The 23673-nt window shown below is 45.4% G+C and overlaps 1 protein-coding gene across 1 annotated transcript in view; it reads left to right on the top strand.

Moving 5' to 3' along the window:
- Positions 1-20434, top strand: part of CCDC149 (coiled-coil domain containing 149) — a 58927-nt gene extending 38493 nt beyond the window's left edge. The window contains exons 9-11 of the mRNA XM_040966079.1: positions 4783-4859; positions 10318-10431; positions 19818-20434. Of these exons, the coding sequence (XP_040822013.1) occupies positions 4783-4859; positions 10318-10431; positions 19818-20233 (607 nt within the window). The 3' untranslated portion in view covers positions 20234-20434. The remainder of the gene's footprint in view (positions 1-4782; positions 4860-10317; positions 10432-19817) is intronic.
- Positions 20435-23673: the final 3239 nt, after the last annotated feature.

Here is a 23673-nt window from a genome sequence, read left to right as displayed (position 1 = left end):
GCAGGGGCCCAAGAACCTGAGAAAAACTGTGCTGCCTTCCCATGCCACAGACAAGGAGCTGGATGGGAAGTAGAGCATCCAGGACATGAACCAGCACCCCTATGGGATGCTGGTGCTTCAGGCAGATTGGTCTCTCTATGCTACATGCTGGCTGCCTGAATTATCTTCTGATTCTGTGTTCCTGTTCCAGAGCACTCACTTACAAATGGCTGTTAGGTGGCAACTTCCTGCATCTGTTCTCTACTCTGCTTGTCTGGCGTGCTTGCCAAGGACTTCAGCAACCTCTCCTACTTGCCTCTGTCTTGTCTCAATCAGCTGCACCTTCAGAGTCCAGCCCACTTACCCACCTACACCTACCTGCCAACTGCAGATCTGAGCAATAGCCACGAGCAGAGCTGGGCTGGTCCCGGCTGCCCACCTGAGCAGCAGCCATGGGCTTCCGTGGGCTCCTCCCCTGCAGAGAACACAACCTCTGGGGACTGATTTGTTTTCTGGCCCATTCCTAGCTACTCCCACTGCAGATTCAACATTCCCTAGGCCCACTATTGAAAGAGTTGTTTTTGTTTGGTCTTATTTTTGTGTGTGTGCTTAACTTCAAAATAATAAAATAACTGTTGAAGCTTGTATGCTTAAAATTTTAAAAAAATTGAACAGCAACATGTCCCCAAAAACACTCTTCTCAATACTCAGAGTCCCTGAAAGAAACAGCCCTTCCTCATTTCTTATATGTCCTTCCAAAGAATGCAAATATAAGCAAATGCAAACTACAGGAGGACTTCATGGAGTTCATGGAAATGGAATTAGAAGACAAATTTATTTTGATGCAAACAATTTTGGAATCCATGCATAGATTTTTCATAATATGCATGTCAGTGGAGGCTCTGAAACATTTTCGTATTTATATAACATGTAAATATTCTTCTATTTACATATAAATGTATTTAATGGCAGCTAATATTTACCCCTTCATCAAAAAAGATTTTTTTCTCATTGTCATGCACCTTGCTTTTTTTCCCTTCTTGTAACAATAACTCTTGGAGACTGCTTCATATCAATAGATAGAATATCTAAAAGTGCTATTGGTAATACTTGGAAAGCCTTATATTCCTTGGTTTTAATATCTGTTTTTTTTAAAGCATTGTGTAAGGAAACTAAATATACTCTGAGTGGAGTAAGGACTGAGAACAGAGTGTGAATTTTATTTGCTTGTAGTTAGCCCTGTAGTTTTGTCTTTTGTTCATGAAATAATAGAACTTTGGGCAGAGCCCTGTAAATAGAAGAAAGGGATATTCCATTGGCAAGCATTTGCACCCCCTACTGGCCATGCACTGCCTAGCAAGCCCCCTCCCCCGAGGAGAAGGTCCAGTGGGGGCCATCTTGAAGATCTGATGAAAAAACCTATGACTTCCCATTTTGAGTGACATCCAGTTCTTAGGCAGTTTTCTTTGAGGGCCTCTTGCCAAAGTTGATAATTGTATGATTGTTGCTAAAGAAAGGGTGAGGTTCATCTGTCTTAGCTGGTGATGAAGAGTTAAGAGAGGAGTTAAGTTGGAGTTATGTTCCAGTGAACACCGTCTTCAGCCCTCCTGTCCTGCCAGCCAGCCATGGCCCTGCAGTGGTCGGCAACAAATGAATACAGGAACTGCCTTTCCCTTAAGGCCTCTCACACAGGATACCTGCTCTCTCTAGGGCAGATGCTGCTGTGGCCACTGTTTCAGTTAGCTCTGTCTTTGCAGATTCCTAACCCCAACCCCAGAGTTTCTGTGTAATCAGAACCCTCTGTTGGAAAGTCCATCTTAAGGGTTTTCTAGACTGCCAGGTGGACATAGGCTGAAATGTCGCCTCTGCTAAAACAATCCGAAGCTTGTTGTGAGGGACCAGTGGTTACGGTGACTTAGGGGACGCAACATGAGATTCATACATTTATTTGCTGACGTTAACCCTCTGCTGGCGCTGGGCATTCATGGATGTGTGCATTTGTGCATCTCTGTCTCCTACCAGACTTTGAGTCCCTCGAAGACAAGGACAGAGGAGGTACTTGACTAGCAGTTCTGTGCTGATTGAGACATCCTCTTCTGATGTCAGTCCTTGGGTTGAAGTCCCTGCTTGGCTCCCAGTTCCAGCTTCCTGCTAGTACAAACCCAAGGAGGTGGCTCAGGCAGTTGGACTCCTGCCACAATGTGGGAAAACTGGATTGGGATTCAGTCTCTTGGCTTTGGCTCCCACCCACATTTGATCACTGCAGGCATTTGGGGGAAAAACATTAGATGGGCTATCTCCTACCCTGCCCCATCCCATTCCACATCCCAAGTTAAATAAATAAATAAATAAATATGCTTTTTAAAAGATAAGTTAGCTTCTCTTTATTATTCCCCTCCAGGCTTCCCATGGAGGTAATCGCAGGGCTTGTTTGTCGAATTGGTCAAACTGAGTGCATGGGGTCCTGACCATATGTTTCTTCTCTTCTTCTTGTGTTGGCTGCCAGCCAGTAAGCCTCAGATAGCTACTTCTCTGTTCCTGGGCTCCCTGCACTAGGTTGGGTGGCCCCTACCATGCTCAATGAATGCAAAACACTTAAAGCATCTTGAGTTCTGTGATTAGGCACAACTGTGGCCTCATCCACACTTTAGTACAGTTCGAAACAAAGGCACAAGAAGGGAGATAAGCAGACTTGTTTATCAAGTGCTATTAAGGGATGCTGGTTGAGAGCTTCATTTTGGAGGCAGATGGAGGCCTGGGTTCAATTCTAGGCTCACCACCATCTGAATCTGAATCTAGCATGTGGTTTTGGTCAAGTTAATCTCTTACGTCTTTGTTTGCTACTGGGAAGATGGAGTGTGGTAGGTGAGATCCATGGGGGTTAGGAAAGGACAGAACTTTAAGATGCACTGTGTGTCCTTAGTCAGTCTGCCAAACTCTTCTGTTCATTATGGTCTCCGTGTATGAAAGAAGAGCAAGAATGTCACTGACACCACAGGGCTTTTGTCAGGTTAGATAAGACAGTGTAAGGCACACAGGGTTCAACATGGGCTCCGACTCGTACTGAGGACTCAGGGAAGCTGACTTGTTGTTAACGGAAATGCAGTTATCATTGTGGTTGATGGTGATATTGTCATTATTATCAGCACCTGTTCTTCTGTGTCTGTTTTACCATCTCCAGCCCCTATCACCTGCCAATGTCAGCCCAACGAAGCAGCAGCTGCCACTGAAAGACAGGCACCTTAAAAATCAATTGTTGAGATCAGCAGCAAATTGCAGCAAATTCATTTTTTTCCATCTCTAGAGCTATGGCCGTGTTTCCTAGCACCACCCAAAATGCCTCTTTGTCACCCCCAAACATTGCCCAGATCTCAGCCCCTTGCATTCATGCCAGAGTTAAGCCTTATCTTATGTTTCCAAGAGCAGCCAAACATGAATGATCTGATTTTGTTAAGAAACGGGCATCAACTCGAACACTGTTGCGATTGCATCTCAAGCCCATCAGCAGGTGAAAAAAGAAGCTTGGATCAGAAGGTCTGAGCAAAATATTGAAAGCAAGATTAGGAGGTATAGTGTCCTGTTGAAGGGTCAGGGATATGAAAGTAAAACAGAACCAGCAAATGGAGCAAAAATGGAAAGTCATTGATAAAGAATATGCAGAATGTTAAGACTTAAGAAGAAAAGCAAAGCTCTAAGTACCTGGGGGAGGAGAAAAAAGCCACATAGAGTAACGAGAATACTAATTAAGATGCTACAAGTCAATTCAGGTTAAACAAGAAAGACTGAAGCTTTGTATATGTGCAGATCTATACATATTCATGTCTCTGAGCATATGTGGGTGTGAGCAGCTACCTCTGGAATACAAAGAGAGGTGGGTGAAATTCTGGCATTCCAATTTATTCTGCTGAAAGCAATGAAAACTTTGCTCTTAAGGTGATTTGCAAATGGTTTTAGCACAGCAGAGTCAAGAAAATCCCTCAACGTAAAGACTGGTTTTTCAATTGCAGGCCAGTCAAAAGCGATTGAAGTTTTAGATGACTATCAAATAATTTTCCAAGTATATTTAATTTTCAACAGATTAAAGGTGGAGATTATGTGTCATCTCTGCATGCATGGAAGACAAAGTGAAGAACAGGGTCTCCAAAAATGCTCATTCCAAAAGTTACATATTCTGGGACAGTCACCTTGGAGTTATCATCTCCATGAGTTGACAGTTATGGAAAATGCTTTTGAAAAACTTGTTTTGTTTTCTGTAGACAAAACTACAAGTCATGAAAAAGAAAAGATTTGATTTAAACACCTTCCAAATAATTAATTGGCTAGATATCAAAGATAGGGATATCAGCAAGCTGCAGGTTGGGTCTATGTTGTTTCATCAACTCAAAGCAGCATTTCCAAGCAAGGCCACCCACCCTATTTGGCTGTTTCCAAAGATCACATCCACTCTCAATGCCAAGCTGAGGACACCAACATAGTTATGTTAGTGGTGAGCCATTTCCTCGGAGAAATTCCCCATGATGTTTTGGGCAGTGGAGGAATGATTGCTTCACCTTCCAAGTGAACTACCTGGAGGCAGTTGAGTCGCCTGAATGAAATCTTAATAATTTTATTCATCCACCTTGGTTTCCACTTTCATATGTGCTTTTGACACAGTGCATGTCATTTACACATAAACCCTCCATATTGAACATATGTTTTAAACCCCAAATCTTTTTCTATTTAGACACAAGGGGATTTTCCAGTAGTCATCCTATAGGCCTGAGAGTAATAGACATTTTATCATCATCTTTTCCCCTTTTCCAGAATCCTAGGGAATCGGGTAGCTGAGCTGGAGAAAAAATTAAGAACCTTGGAAGTTTCTGGTTTGTGGAGTCTCCCAGGTAAGCAGAACTTCATGACAATTGTTTTTTGGAGAAAATAAACTCTGAGATAGTTTGCAAAGAAGAATATACATTTCCCATGCCCTTTTAGTTGAAGATCAGCTCTCTAAAAAAAAAAAAATCTATGAAAGTTTCAAACTTGGAAACTATCTTTTTGGGGGAGGTAGAGAGAATCTGAAAAATGCCATGGATTTTCAAATTCTCCCATGTGGAATGATGAGTTTTTGCTCACCCATACTCTGAAATGTGTCTGTATTTCTTAACTTTTGTCAATGTAGTGAGTTATGTGATTTATTTTAATCTGCCTACCAGTATCTTATAAAGATTCACTCAATACCATCATTACTCCCAAAAATGAAAGTGCAACTATACAAAGATGTGTTCAATTTAATCATCAATCCCCAAAACGAATATGAGAACTTAGAAAGATTTGTGCAATTTAATCACCAGTCCTAAAATTGGATGTGAGGAGGTACAAAGGTTTGTTCAATTTAATCATCAGCACTAAGAATGGATATAAGAAGCAACAATTTGTCTAATTCAAATGTACATCACAGCCCCCTGCTCCTGCCTCAGAATGGCCTAGAGACATTTCTTTTAGTTATAAGGAATGTCTGATGTTTCACTGTAAATCTATTTTTCCAATTTGTCTTAATAAAAATACCCCTGTCAGCTGTCCCCCATCTTTCCACTCTTAGCATTTCCCCCACCTCCTCTTCCCCTGGACACAGAGTTGTGCATGTATTTTAGTCATGCAGCCTTTCTGCCCTGGTCTCCCTCCCCTTGCCTCATTTGGGCTGCTTCCCTATTATGTGTGAAAAATGACAATAGCCACAGGGAAGTGGACAATAACAAGTCTTCTTCAATGTAAACTTGCAGAGCTGCCTTCAGTCCTCCGCAAGTGTGTTTCATCAATCGGAATTTTTAACAGCGATTTCTTGAACTTGATGTCAAAGACCTGACAGAACTAATTAGTGGCAAGTGCCATCCTGGGGATTTGAATGAACCTTTTGATGCTGTTAAAACTTCATCTTTTATGAAGGCCTTTCCTTTATTGCATTGAATTTCAACTTAGTGGGGGTGAATTTATCATTTATTTGTACAGTCAGATTAGCATTTCTGTGCATGTACTAGAGCTTTTTTTTTTTTTTTTTTTGCCCCTCACAATGACTCAGTGAAAGTTCTCGATGTTTTATTTCTACAAGTTATACAAAGAGATGGAAGTTGAATGCTGAGAATTTGCTCTCTGGTGTGATTTAATCTAGAAGACACGTCAGATTGTACACTAACTGTGTTTCTTTCCTTCCTTCTGCTGCTGGAAGGCCTGAGCTACAATGTTTCCATAGGATTTGGGCGTATGTTCTATTTGAAATATCTGTCTCTGTGGCCAGGGCTTATGTTCTATTTGAAATATCTGTCTCTGTGGCCAGCATCAGTGGTGCAATAGATGACCCCTGCATGTAAATAAGAAGAAAGGCATGATCTATGTTCCCTTGAACTTTCTGGCTAGAAGAGTCAATTGAAATAGAGAATTCAATTAGTGCAGAGCAAATATTAGAAGGTAAAATTAGCTTGGAGTCCAGATCCATGGCCATGTTTATTCTGGTGTCTGGCTTTCACGTAGATAGAAAGAAGAGCATGTCGCCAGTCTGAACCCCTTTATGCAGCAGCAGGATTGCCATAGTGCAGTAAAGAATCCTGAGCTTTCCAAAATGGGGTGCAAAGGGCTGCGGTAGGGTGCTGAGAGCCTCTTCCTGTGTAAATCTGACCAGTCCCTTCTGCCTACTCATTGTCTGACATGCGTCTCCATTGGCCTCCTGAATGGTGGAGGGAGGAGTGTGTTCTCCCCTCCCCCACTCTGCAATCGCCCCTCTTCCTGTCCCTCGTAGGAGCCATGTCATGTGTTTATCCACCTGCCAGCGTCTCATATCTGCTAGAATCTCCAAAGAATCGCTTTCCCTTCTGATCTACCAGCCCACCAATGCACTGATACCTTTTTGAGCTTTTGGAATGCGGTGCTGCATTGGGTGTTCAAGTTGTGCCCCCTACCCTACAGACTATAGTCCAGCTAGGGAAGCAAGATACACATGCTTCAAACAGTCAGAGGAAAAGCACAAAGTGCTACATGACGCTGAGTAATAAACATGTCAGTATGTGAAGGAGGGATATGAAGAGTCAATGGACATTCCACCTAGAAGAATAGTTAAGAGCACAAAGTTCAAGGATGCCAAAGACTTGGCCTTTCCCTGTATGATAGCAAAGTGGTTGGGGAGGTTTCTCTCTTATTTCTCCAACCCTAGCTTGACCTAGAGTGAATGAAGCATGGCTTCTGTTCCCCTTCTTTGCATGCCAGATGCTTGAATTTCTGAAGTAGTCCAAGGTTCTTTGAGGTGCTCATGTAGAGTGGACAATGACTCTGGCTGGGCAGGGCAAGGAGATACTCTGCCCTAAGGATGGCTCATGACCTCAGGGCCTCTCTGAGGTTCCTCAGCTGTAGACAGCTCCCACCTCTGCCCATTGTGCTGATTCTTTGGCCACTGAGACAGAGGGGATTGAGAAAGTTGGTTAGAACACAGAGTAGTGGAGTGTGTCACCTCCTAAGTCCCACCTGCAAGCGAGAGATGGATGGGTTTAGAACACAGTCCTAACTTCAACCTGAAGACAGTGTTGTCTTGACAGAGACAAGTCAGAGAATTCACCATGGGAGTAGACATTTGGCCTACTGGTGAAGACAGCCCTGTCCCACTGAAGTACCTCCATTCAATGCCCGGCTCTGGCTCCTGACTTCAGATTTCTTCTAATGCAGAACTTGATCCTTTGAATGCATGATAACAACATAATGGGAGCCCTGGATTGTATCAACAGCTCTCAGATTTGGCACTGGCCAAGCCTTGTGTGTTGCAGGCACTCATGCAGTGAATGAGCACATGGGAGCTTACTGTGTCTCTCTTTTTCTGTCTCTGTGCCTTTCTAATAAATACCTCTTTGCTATCAATTCATGGCATTCAAAGCCTAGTCCCCACTAGTACATCAGGGTGCTTCCAGATGGTATCTTCACAGCACAGAGGGAGGCCTGATTGTGTTGACCTCGCTTTGAGAGGCTGAGCAGCTGGTCAGCAGTACTCTATGGGCAGCCTTTCCAGGCCGTGGCATGAAGACTCCCTTGGTAATACAGAACTCCAGGGTCAGCTCCTGTCAGATTGTACTCTGTATAAACTGTGGCTGCCAAGAGCACGCTCAGTCCACCCAAGGCAGCAGCAAGCACCATGCTTACCAAGCATCTGGAGTCCCAAGAATGTATCAACCCTGTATTGAGACATTTCATAAGTTCCTACCATGTGCCAAACCTCTTCCACAGTCTCAGAAACTAAGACGTGGTCGAGTAGGAAGACCAGAAGGAAGGACCTAGAAACACAGCGATGGAGTTGCATTGTGAGTTCACTTGCTTCTCCTTCCAAACAGTAGATATCTTTCCACACCTGCCATTCTGTGCTCAGCTGAACCAGAAACTGAGACTTGGTCTCACAAATTTAGCCAGAATCTTGCTCAAAGACAGACAGCTGCCCATTAAAAGAAGCAATCAATAGGGTGAAGAGACATCAGAGAGATTGGGAGAAAATATTTATAAGCTACTTTTCCAATGAAGAGCTGATACCCAGAATCTATAAGAACTCAAAAGCAAACAAGCAAGCAAACAAACAAACAAACAAACAAAACCCCTCAACAACAGAAACAGTCAATTCAGTTAAATGGGAACAGGACTTGAATACGTAGTTTTCAAAAGAAGTACAAATGGTGAACAACTGCATGTGGAGAAAGGGAACGTTTATGCACGGTTGGTGGGATGTAAGTTAGTGCACGACTGTGGAAAGCAGTACAGAGATTTGTTTGAAAATCGGAAAAGGACTTGTCATATGATCCAGCGAATCCATTATTAAGTATAAACTCAAAAGGCATTAACCCAGGTTGACAAAGAGATGCCATGTTCATCATAACCAAAATTATGAAACCAGTGAAGAGTCCATCATCAGATGAACAACACACCCCAATAGAATATTATTCATCCTTAAAAAGAATGCAATCCTGTCATTCACAAGAAAAAAAATGGATAAAGCTGGAGGACACTTTGTTGAGTGAAATAAACCAGTTGCAGAAAGATAAAAACTCCATGTTTCCCGTTACACATGGGAGCTAATTAAAAAAAAAAAATCATGATAACTGCTCAATCTGAGTACAGAAAGCTGATAACTAGAAACTAAGATGGACAAAGGGTTTGGATAGACATGGTAGGCAAATCTGGGTGTCATTTGATAATTATGTTGAAGAACTCATATTAGTAAGATGTTATGGGGGACACAGAGTGAGGAGTATATAGGAACTCTTTGTATTACTACCTCACAAGTTTTATTTTGAAAATTTACAGCTCTTCTGAGTTAAAACTCTTTTTTTTTTTTGGAAAGTGGTATAAATATCAAAACTTTAAAAAGAAGAAAAGACAAGACTAGGACTAGAATACAGACTGGGTCTCATTTGGGGTGTAAGGTATGGTTCTTCCCGCTGAGGGACTGCTAAGCCTCAGCTCGGGTTTCTGTCCCACATGTTGTGCCCTCAGGACCCTGGGGCAGCCTCTCTACGTCTCTGTGTTGTGTGCCTGTATCCATCCTGCTCATGTGTGAAAGCCACGCTGCCTAGTCCTCACCTCCACAACTAACTGTGGCCTCAAAACAGGATTAATATGCTTGTCCCTGCTTCTTCCTGTTCACTCCAAGCGTTCTCTATCCACTTGGGGAATTCATACTCATTAGGTAGAAGGGATTGGCTGGTGTGGGGCTGTATAGTCTAAGTGAAAATTCAACTAGGATAATTTGGGGACCTTTTCGCTACCCGTCTTATGTCAGAGTTATTGTTCAATCTAAATGACAAAGTGAAATTAAATTGGATACAATATCTATGGCAACATTTTGTGTGTGTGTTGACTAAACGCCTAAGCACTACAATTGAAGCAGTTCACTTTTATCTCATAACTACAGAACAGGGTAGCCACTATGAATCTGGCTCATTTGAGGATGAGGACGCTGAGACCCAGAGAGGCCAGGTGATAGTAGGCGATGGGGTCTTGAGTCCAGACACTATAGTGTGGCTCAAAGCCTGCCCTCCTAAAGCCTGCTACTGTTGGGCTGCTGTCATGTCACCCAGATCATAGCTACCCAGCTTTCAACCTGCACAGTTTCCCCTTAGCAGTGAGAGACACCCCTAAGCTAATGTTCCCGAATGACCCACGTCCATCTAGCACCGGGCCTCTCTGCCCTGTTCTTAGACTACCATACTTCCCTCACCACCACATACACAGTTTACCTTTTGCAGAAGATTCCATATTAGCCCACATAGCCAGTGGATGGCATGGGACCAGTGAACCCCAACTCCAGTAATGACAAAACCATTCCCTTTTTCATCACAGGAAGCAAGGACACCATACTCTTCAGTGACTCCACTCTTCCTACCAGACAGAGGTCGAGGTCCCCCCTGCTCAAGTTTGAACCACCTGGCAACAACAAGGCCAGTGTCAAGGATGGTGAGTATCCCCATGTTTGCCCAACTTTCCTGATACGGGCATGGGGCGCAGTGGAAATCAGTCAGTCCCCCTTCTGCAGCCTCTGGAGCATGTGACCCTCACATGTCCTCTTGCTGCTTCTGTACATCCATCTAGGTGGGAGGTTATGGCAGGTCCCTGCATTCTGAGTGTGATGACATATGGAGAAGGTAGGAAGGAGGGCTTGGGTTGAATGACTTGGGTTCATATGTCAGCACCATGTCATGGATATAAGAACTGGTCTCATGATTCAGCCTTAGTTTCCTATCCAGAAAAGCAGTGACAAGATGGAGACGACTTCAGGGAAGTTTCTGGTATGTTACCTGGAACATGGCAGGTGGTTTGGAAACCAGCAGAATGGAGATACAGCTTCTCTTCTGCCAGGCAGGTGGTCCTGGGAGTGAAGAGTTCAGTAAGGGACCCATGCAGAGTCTCCTCTCAGATGTCAGTTTTCCTTGACGTCTTTCACAGTTCTGCTTCTCTTCTTCCTCCACTCTCAGGGTGCTAGGCCGCTTCCAGGACAACACCAAGTGATTCAAGCCCTTATGTGGTTCCCTCCTGCCTTGTAGCAGCATTGGTCTGTGTGATTTCTCCATCAGCCATGTGTGTTACCATCTAGATGGCAGATGCTCCAGCACCAGCCAGGCCTTCAGATCACTGTTGTCCTATCCATATTTGGATGAGAACCTCATGAGAAGCCGTGAACCAGAAATGTCCAGCCAAACTGTTCCCAGACTCCCAGACTGCCACTTGACTTCAAGCAGTAGATAATGTACTCCACATGGGACTACCAAGGGCCTGTATTTACTCCCCATTTATCTATATTTTATTTAGTATTTTCATTTTATTTGAAATACATATAGAGAGAAATTTCCCATCCTCTGGCTTCCTCCCCAAATGCCAGCAACAACCAAGGCTATACTGGGCCAAAGCCAGGAGCCCGGATATTCTATGTATTCTGTAGGTAAAACATCAACTTTTTCTGTCTGCTCCCCTTTTTGTTACCCTTTTGGCTACTCAGGATTCACTGGTCATTGTCATCTTCACTTTCTCAGCAACGTTTAGTTGCGCCAGGCTCTTTCTGTAGGATTTCTTGCACCTTAGTCACTCCTGCCTCTCGCTTGGTGGAAGGGTAAGGGCTTCCTTCCTTGGATTCCTGCCCCTAGACTCTTCTTGCCACCATTCTTGCTACCGGGGGAGAGAGCTTCTGGAGTTTACCATCATGTTTGGACACTACTCAAAAATCCTCAGTAGCTCTCCACTGTCTTTGGCTTAAAATCTCAATTCTGCAGCCTTTCTAGTTTCATGATTTTCTGACCTAAAAGCTGTGCTTTTATCAAAATGGACTAGCCAGCTGCAACCGTCAGCTCTTATTGTGTAACAAACTACCTCAATCTTAGAACTTCAAGTCCTGCTGATGGAGTATTTAACATGAGCTTTGAGTCACATGGGCTGATCTGCTGCTCTGAGCTGGGCTGAGCCAGGCTTACTCATGCCTCTATACAGCTATGGGTTTTCTTTAAAGGTTGATTGATTGATTGATTTACTGATTGATTGATTGGAAACAGAACAAGAATCAAGGAAGGAGCAAGAGAGGGAAACAGAGAGAGTAGGGAGAGAGAAGTTGTCCTATCTGTTGGTTCATTCCCCAATTGACTACAACAGCCAAGACTGGGCTAGGCCAAAGCCAGAAGCTGGGAACTCCATCCTAGTCTCCCGCATGGGTGACAGGCACCCAAGCACTATCTTCTGCTGCTTTCCCACATGTATTATCAAGGAACCGGATCAGAAGCAGAGAAACTGGAACTCAAACTAATGATCCAACATGTGGTGCTGTGTCCTAGGAGGCAGTCAATCTACTGTACCACAAAACCAGTCTCTATACAACTGTATTTGAAACCTGTTCAAACCATTGATAAACGTGTATCTATAGGCCAGCATTATAGCACAGTAGATAAAGCTACCATATACAGAACCAGCATCTCATATGTTTGTCAGTATGAGTCTCAGCTGCTCCACGTCTGATCTAGCTCCTTGTTCGTGGCCTGGGAAATACAGCAGAGGATGATCCAAGGACTTGGTGCCCTGCTACCCATATGAAAGACCCGGATGAAGCTCCTGGCCTCAGCTGCTACAGCCAACTAGGGAATGAGCAGGTGGAAGATGTCCATCTCTCTCTGTGAACTCTGAGTTTCAAATAAATTCATGAGAAAGAAACAAACACACGCAAAAGAGTGCATGAAATGATAGGAGTCACAACCAGAGCATGGACATGTGTGGGATTTCAACAGAAGGGTTCCCCAAGAACATGTTGGAGGAAGTCCTGGAGAGAATCCTGACACTAGAAGGCCCTCCCTTGGCCAGGAAACAAGGTGGGGTTTTTGCAGCCCTCAGCATGTGCCCACTGTGTGACTTGGAGCATGTCTAAGCTGCTGGGCTCCCCTTGCTAGCATCCATTGTCCTGTCCCCTTGGAGATCCACTGTCCTGCTGCTGTGGGGCTGCCCTGCCCTTTATGTGTTTGGGGTTCCTGGAGCCCAGGGCTGTGCCTGGAACTGCTGCAATGGAACCATGGAGTATGTGCCCTCCTTTTAACACAGGCAGCATCAGTAATGGAGTCATTCAAAATGATAGCTTCCAGACTTCCATCATTAGCTCTCATTGTTCCAATCCGTCCTTCAGCAGCTCTGGGTGGGAACAAGGACGCATTTATGCAGTGCTGTCAGCATCAGGACAGCCTCATCACCATGGCAGCTCTGATGAATTCCAGAGGAAAGCTAGAAAGCAGAGGATAAAGCCCATCAGGGATTGTGGCACAAAGGCAGGCCAATGTCCCTTGAGGGCCAAAGGAGGGCGTCCCACATTTTTAGGGGCCCAGCAATCTCTCCCCCGCCCAAGCAGCACTGTTTCTTAGTATTTCAGAGAAAATAGTTTTTCTTTCCACAGTTTGTGTCATCGGCCGACTGCCTCATCATTACTGATATGTGCATTGTGATTAAGTATTAATGATGCTAATTGTTTGCTAAAACAGCACAGGGTAATTACTATTATTTGTGATAATATTTTCCTGCTCTTCACTAGCTCAGAATTCCTTTGTGGAGACAGTAGTGCTGTGTGTCTGATCTTCTAGGAAAAATAAAACTCCCACATTATGAAGAATTAAAGTTCTGGAATCATAGAGCTAAGGGGGATTTTACTGACAACAGCAAGTCTCCTGAAGTCCTCGGAAACAGTTGTGGTACCTGCAGTAATTTCTGCCTCCCAATCATGGCTGGAGGATCCTCTTTGTGTATCTTTTGGTCAAGCATGAGAGGAGAACTGGTTCATGCATCCTGTTGTTAGTCCATGATCCATTCATTCCCAGAGCCTAACTCCAATATCTTTATCTTGTGGCTCCGAAAATCTGTGGCTTCTCGGTAAAAGTCAAGGCCCGGGAGGACTAAGTAACATTACCACCCTGTTCCTTCATTCCCTTGTTGAGGATGACAGCAAGGTGGTTCCTCCCACCCCGACAGTGTTGGAGTTCTCCTTGGTAATCTCAGAACTTTGCCATCTTAAAAAAAATTCACAGTTGGACACAAGTGGAATGTCACCCAAAGAAATGGCACACGGCAAAATACCAGCGACCAAAAGGCCCCAGTGTAATTTAAACCACGCTCGCTTAGATGTAAATTAAGGTAGAGAAGATTAACCTGACCCACAGTAAAAACACACCACAAATGGTTTAGGGGTTAGATTGTTATGGGTAAGGTTAATTAATTTTTCAGGGGCACCAGAATACACTATTAAGTGTCCTGGAAGAAGTCATTTCATAAGAATAATTTCTGGAAGGAGTTTATTCATCTCATGTGGGTGAAAAATTTAGCTGCAGGAGGCACTGTAATTTACTCGTGTTGAATCAAGGCTTGCCACGATGCTGGAACCCTGCTTATTCTGACTTACTTTCCCGTGTCCTCTATAAAACCAATATAAAAATGCTCATCTATTACGATGACAATTATGTGGCTGTTCTCTGAGCTACGTTAGATATTACTAAATGTTTGTGGAGTTAGAAATTACCATTCTTCTGTTACAGCTTTTAGAATAGCAACCTGAATACAACCTGTTTTGACTGCTATCAACTTCAGAATTATTTCATATATTAATGCATGGTATTTAAACATTGTGCCAATATATTGCTTTTATTCATGCATTCCAGGCCATATGTTCAAATATTCAATAAGCTTGTGAGCTCTCACTGTCAAACACTGACACAATTGAAAAATTAGGCAAAATATTGTACTTGAGGTAGTTATAAGTAACCATGCATTATGGGGACAGTAAGATAAGACAGCACTGAGTTTCCTGTTATGGCCAGATAGAGCTCAAGGGAACTCACACGCTGGCAGTATTACTTGTAGTAATCCAATAGGGAAGGAGATGGAAGCTGACTCCCTCATAGAGAATGATGGTCATGAAGGAGTTGGCCACCTAAGCAAAGGCATTGGGATAAGCATGGGGTACCCAAAAAAGCTGAGTATGGCTGGAATGTGGAGCTACAAGGAGAATTTGGGATGTCAGGTGGAGAGGGAATGGGATTATAAACCTGGGTTTGTCCTCCAGTCTCTGAAGATTTTGTAGCTGGAGAAAGGTCTTATGAGAATGATGCTTCAAGCTCAGTGTTTTTCAAACTGGAAGATGAAGCCATGTGACCTGGGAGCGAACTGAAATACAAATTCTAAGCAAGTCAGTCTGGGATGGGGAGGGCCTCAGCTTCTGGACAAGTAACAAGCCAGGGAGATGCTACTGCTGGTCTATGGACTCCACAGTGAGACCACAGCTTTAGGGAAGAGTTGAAAGCTATACCTGGGTGAGAGCCAGAGACCAGAGGTAAAGGAGCCTGGGGGAGACAAGCGTCCTGTGTGGCAGATCTGGGTAGGCTGAGGTTAAGTACTCAGGCTGACTGTACTCCCTCAGTTGCACACTCCTGCACCTCGCTGCAGGCACAGGCAGTGAGCTCACATTCAGATACAGTTCTGAAGCCAGTTAATGCCAGGAAAGCATCATGATATGGTCTGTGACCACACCCACGCTTCTGAAGTCTGGTCAGACGTTCATCCTAGGGTGTTGTCTGTGGTGATCAGGGAGGAGATGAGAGGAGGACATGAAAAGCAAATGAGATGGCCTACCACTGGGGAAGGCCCACCTGAGGGCCACGAGGACACGTGCCTCAGGGTGTTAGGGGCATGACCCAGGGCTGGCTCAGGTGACACCCACACTGCTCTTCCCCATGACTCCAGTGTGTCTGTCAGCAGTTAATCCCTCTGCCTTGCCTCCTCCCCACCTCTCTTCGTTTGACGGTTGGATCTCAGTTTTGTTGCCCATCTAATGTCAATATTTCATCTCTACTGGAGTTTTCTCAGAGGGTTTTTGTTGTTGTTTTCTTTTTCAGAAAAAAAGACTTAGTTTATTTCAAAGTCAAAGTTACAGAAAGAGGGAGAAAGAGACAATGATATCTTTCACTTACTGCTTCATTCCCCAAATGGCCAAAATGGTTAAGGGCTGGGCAGAAGCCAGGAGCCAGGAGCTTATTTTGGTGTCCCACATGGGTGCAGGAGCCCAAGCACTTAAGCCATCCTCCACTGCTTTCCAAGGCACTCAATCAGGGAGCTGGATCAGAAGCAGAGCAGCCGGGTCTCGGACAAAGCCCATATGGAGTGCCTGCACTGCCGCCATGGGGCCAGCCCTGCTGCATTTTTAACTAGACTTCAGCCATACAAAATGTTTGACACATAGGAAGTACACATATAGGTGCAGGGTGGTATTTTAATACCTGTTACATAGGATTACATCTGGACAATTGGCATATTGCCTCATCCAAGAGCTTTATTATTTCTTCCTGTTAAGAACATTCCAAATCTTCTATCTTGGCTATTTTAAAATCAACAAGTAAATGTCAGCCATAAAGCCACTTTTAAGTTTCTTAAAACTTTAAATACTTGATTAGGGGGAAAAAAAACTGTTTAAAAAACATGTTATTTAATTAAAGAAAGAAAATGTTTAAATCCCATGCTAGTCATATAAATAAATACTTGTATACACTGTATTAAAACAAGAAAGGATCACAAATGCAATAATGTTACATAGTGCAGAATTGCTAAGCTACATTTTAATTAAGACTTTAGATTATATCTACTTTTTACATTATGAAAGTATTTAACTTCAAACAAATATCTAACCAGGGACTCCGATTTTTGTGTTTTGAAATAATCTTTCCAAACTCATATTTAATTCTCACAACCGTCACCTGCCAGGATCTGGATTTCAGCAATATCTGGCATGGCTTGCATTTGCCTTCAGGTTGCTCTGGTAATGATAAAAGTCAGCCAGCTAAAGCTTGGGGAACTGTCTCAGTCTTCAATACCCAAACTGTGACTGGCACCTGGCAGGAAGAGTGGGCAGATAAAGCATCATCTGGGTGTGCTTTGACACAACACCAGAGACAGGGTGCCTTCAACAGCCTTGCTGCTCCCAGTTCTAGAGCACGGGAAGTCCAACATCCAGCTAGAACCCTCATCCAGGTTCGCAACGGCTGCTGCCTCATGTGGTCTCACATGGCAGAGACAGAGCTGACCTCATGTGACAAGCTGTGGTCTGAATGAAGACACAGAAATAATAATGTATAAAGTTACCTTCAGACCGGGCGTCTGTCTATAGTATTTGTGAAACATAAATGGATTTCATAGTTCAACTTGGACTCCCTCCCTCAGATACCCCCTTGTGTATATGCAAATAGTGCAACATTCAACAACATTCAAACAGTGCTATATCTGACAACCTGAGACCCTTTTGGTCCAAGTGATATTGAACTTGTACCTCTGGAGAAAACTTTAGTCATCTGTTTTGCCCTGATCCTCTCTAAGTTTCTTCCCCTAAGCATTGCTGTGATGAACATCTGGGATGTGTATCTTAAAATATTTGGGCTGACAGATGTAGGTGAATTCCTAATTATGGAATTATGGCATGAAAAAAGAGTTTTGCTAATTCTTATTCTCCTTTTTAAAAAGAGTTCTTATTTATTTAAAAATCTACTTACTTATATGAAAGGTGGAATGAAAGAGAGAGAAAAAGAGATCTTCCATCCATTGGTTCACTCTCAAAATGCCTGCATCAGCCAGGGTTAGGCCAGGCTGGAGCCAGAAAGCGGTTAGTATATCCGGGTCTCCTATGTGTGTTACAGAGACCCATATGCGTGAGCCATCGACAGACACGCCAGCAGGAAACTGGACTGGAAACATGAAGTAGCTGGAGCTAGACCAGGTACTCCTACACTGGGTGTGAGCATGCCACGCTAATCCATTGAGGTGCAATGCCAAACCCGTTGTTCTCTCTGCGAATGAGTGGTTCTGTCTGTTCTCCTGCACCCTCAGGAACACTGAGCTTTGTCTCACCTTTTAATTCTTGCTAGTCTGAGATGAATACAGCATCTCATTGTGATTTGGGGTATTTTAATAATGAGAGATGTTATGAATTAATTCTTGTTTTTGATCCATTTGTATTTCTTTCGCTGTGAACTACCTATTTTCACTTGACATTTAGGTGTTTGTTCAACATTGTGGTGAATGCAAATTTATGAATCTATACATAATGTGAGTAAGTCTCATAAACGTTTTGTGGATCAAAAGGAATGAAATACAAGCAAGAATTTGCATAGTAAGAGTACTGAAAAAGTTAAAAAATGAATTATTTGTCCACATCTTCTATCAAAATGCCTGAGTTTGAGTCCCAGCTCCGCTTCCAATCCAGCTTCCTGCCAATCCAGACACTGGGAGGCAACAGGTGATAGCTTGAGTCCTCTGGTCTGTGTCATCCACAAGGGAGATTCAGGTTTTGTTCCAGATTCCTGGTGTCAGCCCCTGGCCAAAGGCTATCGAGGCCATGTGAGAGCTGAACCAGCAGATGGAAACATATTCACTTATTCTTTCTCTTAAATGAATGTTTTAATGAGGTGAAATAATTACAGTGAAGAGAGTGGTTACCCTTGGTAGAAGGAAAGGGGGACTGTGAAGTGTATGTGGAGTTTGGTACTATTGTATTTCTCATTCTAATTGCTATTTATTGTGAGTGTTTTCACTGTGTGGAACTGCATGGAGTTCACACAAAGTATAAAGAACTCTCTCTATGTTGTACTTCCATTAAAAAAAGAATCGTAAGACATCATTGTTTGAATATGGTTGAATTCTTAGAATGTGCAAGACACAGTGTTAGCAGTGGACTTCTGTTTAGACAAGAGGTGAACAGAACCCTGTGTGTGGAGGCCTGAAGGGCTGTGTCAGCTATCTATATGGGAGGCTGGGAGGAGCAGGAGTGGATCAGCAAAATTAGAGAAGACTCTGGCGCTGTCTCAGGCAGGAAGATGTAACCAGTACAGGCTCTGGGTCCTGTCCAGTCATCCCATAGGTCTGCAATCTGATTACCTTGTGCTATTACCCTATTATAGTGGCCCCTCTGGGGATACCAGGAAGTGTATTCAAGGTTTTCCCAATCCTAGACCCGGACCTATACCCAGTCTACAATCAACCTAATGGCTTGGCCTCAGGGCCAGGAACAGATTGGCTTCTGGGGAAACTTAGCGAGTGGCATGGCATGCCTACATGCAAGCACTCGGAGTTCACTCCTCCGGCCTGCTCAGCTGTGATGCAGAGCTACCACTATCGGGAGATCTGGGGGAGACTCCAGCTAGGTCATCCTGATCCCAAAGCCCACGGGAGGGAAAAGGGGATCGGAACCCGGCCCTCCATGCCAGAGCTCTCCCACTGCCTTTCGGAGGCAGCACAGGCATTTCTGTTTATAAGGAAGGGATTTGAGGTTGGGGCATGGGAGCTTGATACTACCTTGCATACCGTGCTTCACTTGAACTTGCAACATTCACTTTCTGTATCCGAGAGTGACACACTGATGGTTGAGAAGAGGGGATGGATGGCACAAATTCTTCCTACATTGTCCGTTTGTGTCCCACCCTGAAGGAAGCCAGAACCTTCATTTTTATTAAAGAAACTCAGGTCTTCCCCAGGCTGCAAAACCTGATCCTCTGTTTCAGTCTTTCATGGACACAAGGAGCAGCATCAGAGATAGAAACGGGGGATTTGGTAGATGCTTGCAAAGTCCTGGTTTGGATGATGGCTTGACTGTTCCTTCCCAGATTAGTGACTCACAGTCACTTAGAGACCTGGCTTGCTCCTACCTTTTGGTCCTCTGGTACTCTGGGCCACGGTGCCCTCTACAGCGTTGAGTGCCTCTCTCGGGGCAGGTACCATGCCCACAGGCTGGGTGGAAGGCCAGCAGCTGATTGAGCTGCAGGAATCCCATGTTGTCTTTGTTCTGTTTGCAGGGGAAGCTTCCAAGCAAAGAGACGAAAACTGTGTGGCTGTTTCCGAGGGATTGACAGTGCCTAAGGATGCTGAGAGACCCACTGTGGACTCCCCTGCAAACCAGAGCCCCGGAAGCCAGTGCAAGTACCTACAACCTGCCTTGCCTCCATTCCCTTCTGAGCAGGAAGAAGGAAACAAGATGGGAATGGAGCTCATAAAACTGGCACAGGGACAGGTAACCTCAGAAGCAGACGGGATCAGCAGAGAGCAGCCCACGGAGATGCAGAGGAATGAGCCTGGGCCAACCTCCCCTGGTGACACCAACAGTGGAGAGCTCCTTACCTGTTGTTCAGACATCCCGGAGTGCAGCCAGCCAGCAGTGGAAGCTGCTCCTCCAGAAGACAGCCTGAGACACCTAGAGGGTGGAGGCACATGAAGGCCTGAGGGAGTGGAGACACTGGCATGTTGAGGGCACCAGGGGCAGGAAGGGAATGATGAAACATCACAGGTACACGGCTCATGCCACTGTCTTCTGAAACAGCCGCGAGCCTGCAGGTGAGAGAAGCTCCGGGCCCCTCGTGAACTGTGAATGTCCTGAGGATGGCTGAAGGGTCTGAGTTATTAAATGTGGGACCTTGAGCTTCTTGGTATTGTCTTTCTGTGGAAGCTGCATGACCCTCGTGTCTGCCACGTGGTCCTTCTCAGCAGCTGTCTTTTCAGCAGCATTTGTTTCGTTGGAGATATGATGTTTTCCTGTTAGCACTTGATGTTGGCCAGCAGAGTGAACGGAAGAGCTGGTGAGGGGCGGGGTAGGTGGTGGCAGACAAAGGTGTCACCGAACACAGCATGGCTGTGGGGCCCCTGCCAGGCTTCAACATGTCAGGACCGCCACATGGGTGTTCCTGGCATGCCGCCTGCAGCCTTGTCTGTCAAGGTGCAACTGGCAGGTGAGAAGGGACTAGAGGTCTGAGGCACTTGGGCTGCCATGTGTGATCCACAGCCCCTGTTGAGGTCTGGCTGCTGACTGCTGGGGCTGAGCTTTCCAGCCTGTAGCTGGGAACACTCATTGATCTGAAATGCTGGTGGTGGGGCAAGAGGACGCCCCGGCGACAGTGGCAGCAGCAGTGACAGCCTTCTGGCTCTTTTTATCTGAGCAGTGGTGAGAGATCCAGCCCAAGTGCTGTTTAGAGCTCTTTCAGTCTGAGGAATAAGCTAGCTGCTTGGGGCTGGTCCAGTTTCCCAGATCATTTGAAATTTCAAAACTTTGGCCCCCTCTGTACCATGTTAAGGGTGCCCCCCTTTGTACCCAAGGGACTGGGATTTTGAAAATTAAATGCAGAGCTCTGAGGCTCCGTAGGGAGAAGAGAGAGGAAAACTAAAATTGTTCCAGCCTAGTGGCTGGGACAGTGGAACCAAGAGCAAGGCTGGGGATGGGAGGATGGGGAGAGCAGTCCTCCTTGGCTTTTCCTTGGGGGTTGAAATGAGCTTTGATGGGAAGCATTTGGGGCTGGAGAAGCGGACAAAGCATGGCCCTTTCTCAGAGCTGAACTCAGTTCTCACCCTGCCCGCTCCCTGATGGCCCGAAGCCTAATGGCAGGGCACACAGCACAGATCTCTACTTTGAGAAGGGTAGTGAGGCCAAAAGTCATTCTAGAAGCCCCATGTCAGTACCAGGCTTGTGATCCAAGGCATGGCACCCGTCTGTGAGTGCCGGCCATCCGGGAGAAAGTTTCTTGCTAGTTTGCACTTTTTGGCTTCAACTCTGCTGGGAGAATGGGAGCCGAGTCAGACCTTGTGTTGCCTCACTCCAAGCAAAGGCACACATAGACCAGGAGGGCCCTGTCCAGATGGGTGGCTTCCCAGCTGCCTTCTTCCCACTCACCCAGGTCACGCCCTGGCAGAATGGGAATCTGGGCACCATTACCCCTGGCAAGAACACACCAACCTCCTGACCACCGTCCCCAAGGCTCCTTCTCCCTGGCAGCCTGTCTCCTGCCCACGCCCACTGTTTCCCTGCAGGGGAGGTCACTTCTGCAGCTGCGGAGCTTACTGGGGCCAGCAGGCACAGAAAGGAATTTCCTGTTGGACTGGCTCTTAAAGTGGCTGCAAATGTTCAGCCCCACTGCCTAGGACTACAAAGCCACCAAAGGAAAACAGATGTAAATGAGATACATGGAGAGACAAAAGAAAAGCTCCTGCCCCCACCCTGCCCCTGCCAAAGCCCTAGTTTTGACACACAATCAGCCAGGCTCATCCATCCCCTCCTAAGCTGTGAGTCCCAGACAGGTGAGGTTCAAAGGTCAATTTTGTGAGTGCAGTCAGTTTTGGAGGATGAGGGTGGGGAGGTCTTGTAGCATTAAATGGAACAGGAGCCAATGAATTGATCTTAGCACATGTGTAGCCATGACAGCATCCCATGCACAGAAGTGACACACTCCCACCTTTGCTAGTCCCACTCAGTGACTGGTTCCTCTGTTCCTCAAACATTAGAGTTTTAGTAATGACTTGAGCGACAGCATGTTGTATGCCTTCCCTCCCCTGCTGTCACCAGATCACACCACATCCACTGTGGTGCTCGCAGCTCCAAGCTGTCCTTACAAATATATAGGAAGATGAACTCTATTGCAGGAATTCCAGGGCTGGTTCATCCAAAAACTGAGTATTGGCCTTGCTCCACCCGCTACGCCCTCACGATAACAAGGGTTTAGATTCATCCAGGTTGACTCTGCCTGGAGGAAGGGACCATCCTGGACATGCAGTCTCAAAATTCATGTCTGGGGAATGATAGGAAAGTGGGGAGTAGACGTGGATTTGATCAGGCCACCAACTGTATTGTCTTCCTACACACCACATCTTCTTTTAAAGAGCAGGAACTGCAAGTGACTGATGAGTTTAGAGTTGCGGGGAGGGGCAGCCATTGGGTTGACTAAACTCCCATCCCCCTCCCTGGGTCCTTGGGTCCCTGGCTCCCTGGCTCCCTCAGGACAGCTCTGCTTTGTGGATGGGATGTCCCCACCTCCCTTTGCCTCTTCAAATGGGTTTGTCTTTTTCCAGCTCACTTGCCAGTGGAATGCAGAACAGTCTTGAAAAATGAAGCAGAGCTGACAGGTCTCTTAGTGAAGGCTTGTTTGCTCACTCTGCATTTCCTGTGATTGCTCTATTCCTTTGCGCTTCTAAGTGTGGATTTTGTATCTAACAGTGTGTCTTCCCTGTAACTAAGGCCTGTGAAAATGGATTGGGGTTTGTAAAACTGGGCATTTCTCATTCCTGATTCCTTTTTCCATGTCTCCCCTGCTCACCATTCTTTCCCCATCCTACCTCCTGCAGTTCCCATAGCTATTGTCAGAGGTCAGAGGTCATGGGGCCTGGGAGGCTCCTAATGCTGACCAGCTGCCTCCCGGCTGGAGCCTCTTCTTGACTGCCAACCTGCACCTCTGTTAGTGGAGTTTGCCAGTCAGTGTGCTGCCTTTGTAGCCTCACTTCTAAACATGTACTGCATCCCCATGCACACATCTAGACAGGGCTCTCCTATTAGCTGTTCCCTGTGTAGAAGTACATTTCTGTTGTGTTACTCCTCCTGGGTGTATTTGCACCCAAGTTCATTACACGGTGCGCCAAGTTCAGTCTCTTCTATAAGAAACTTTAAAGACCAGCTTCTTGCTCACTGAGGTCCCTTGAAAACGACAGCATGAATCAGTCATTTGGCCTGGTGGTAAAGAAGACAATTGAGGTGCAACATGTCGCACATCGGAATGCCTGGATGTGAATTCCAGCTTCCTGCTAATGGAAGGAGATGGCAGGTGAAGACCCAAGGGATTGGGTTCCTGATATCCAGGTGGGAAACCTGAATAGGATGCCTGGCTGTTGGTTTTGGTC

Source organism: Ochotona curzoniae, unplaced genomic scaffold (assembly GCF_017591425.1).
Source record: "Ochotona curzoniae isolate NIBS_2020 unplaced genomic scaffold, NIBS_Ocur_1.0 scaffold_4505, whole genome shotgun sequence".
Lineage (NCBI taxonomy): Eukaryota > Metazoa > Chordata > Mammalia > Lagomorpha > Ochotonidae > Ochotona > Ochotona curzoniae.
Note: the sequence above shows the minus strand (reverse complement) of the source record. Positions and strands in the feature narration are given on the sequence as shown.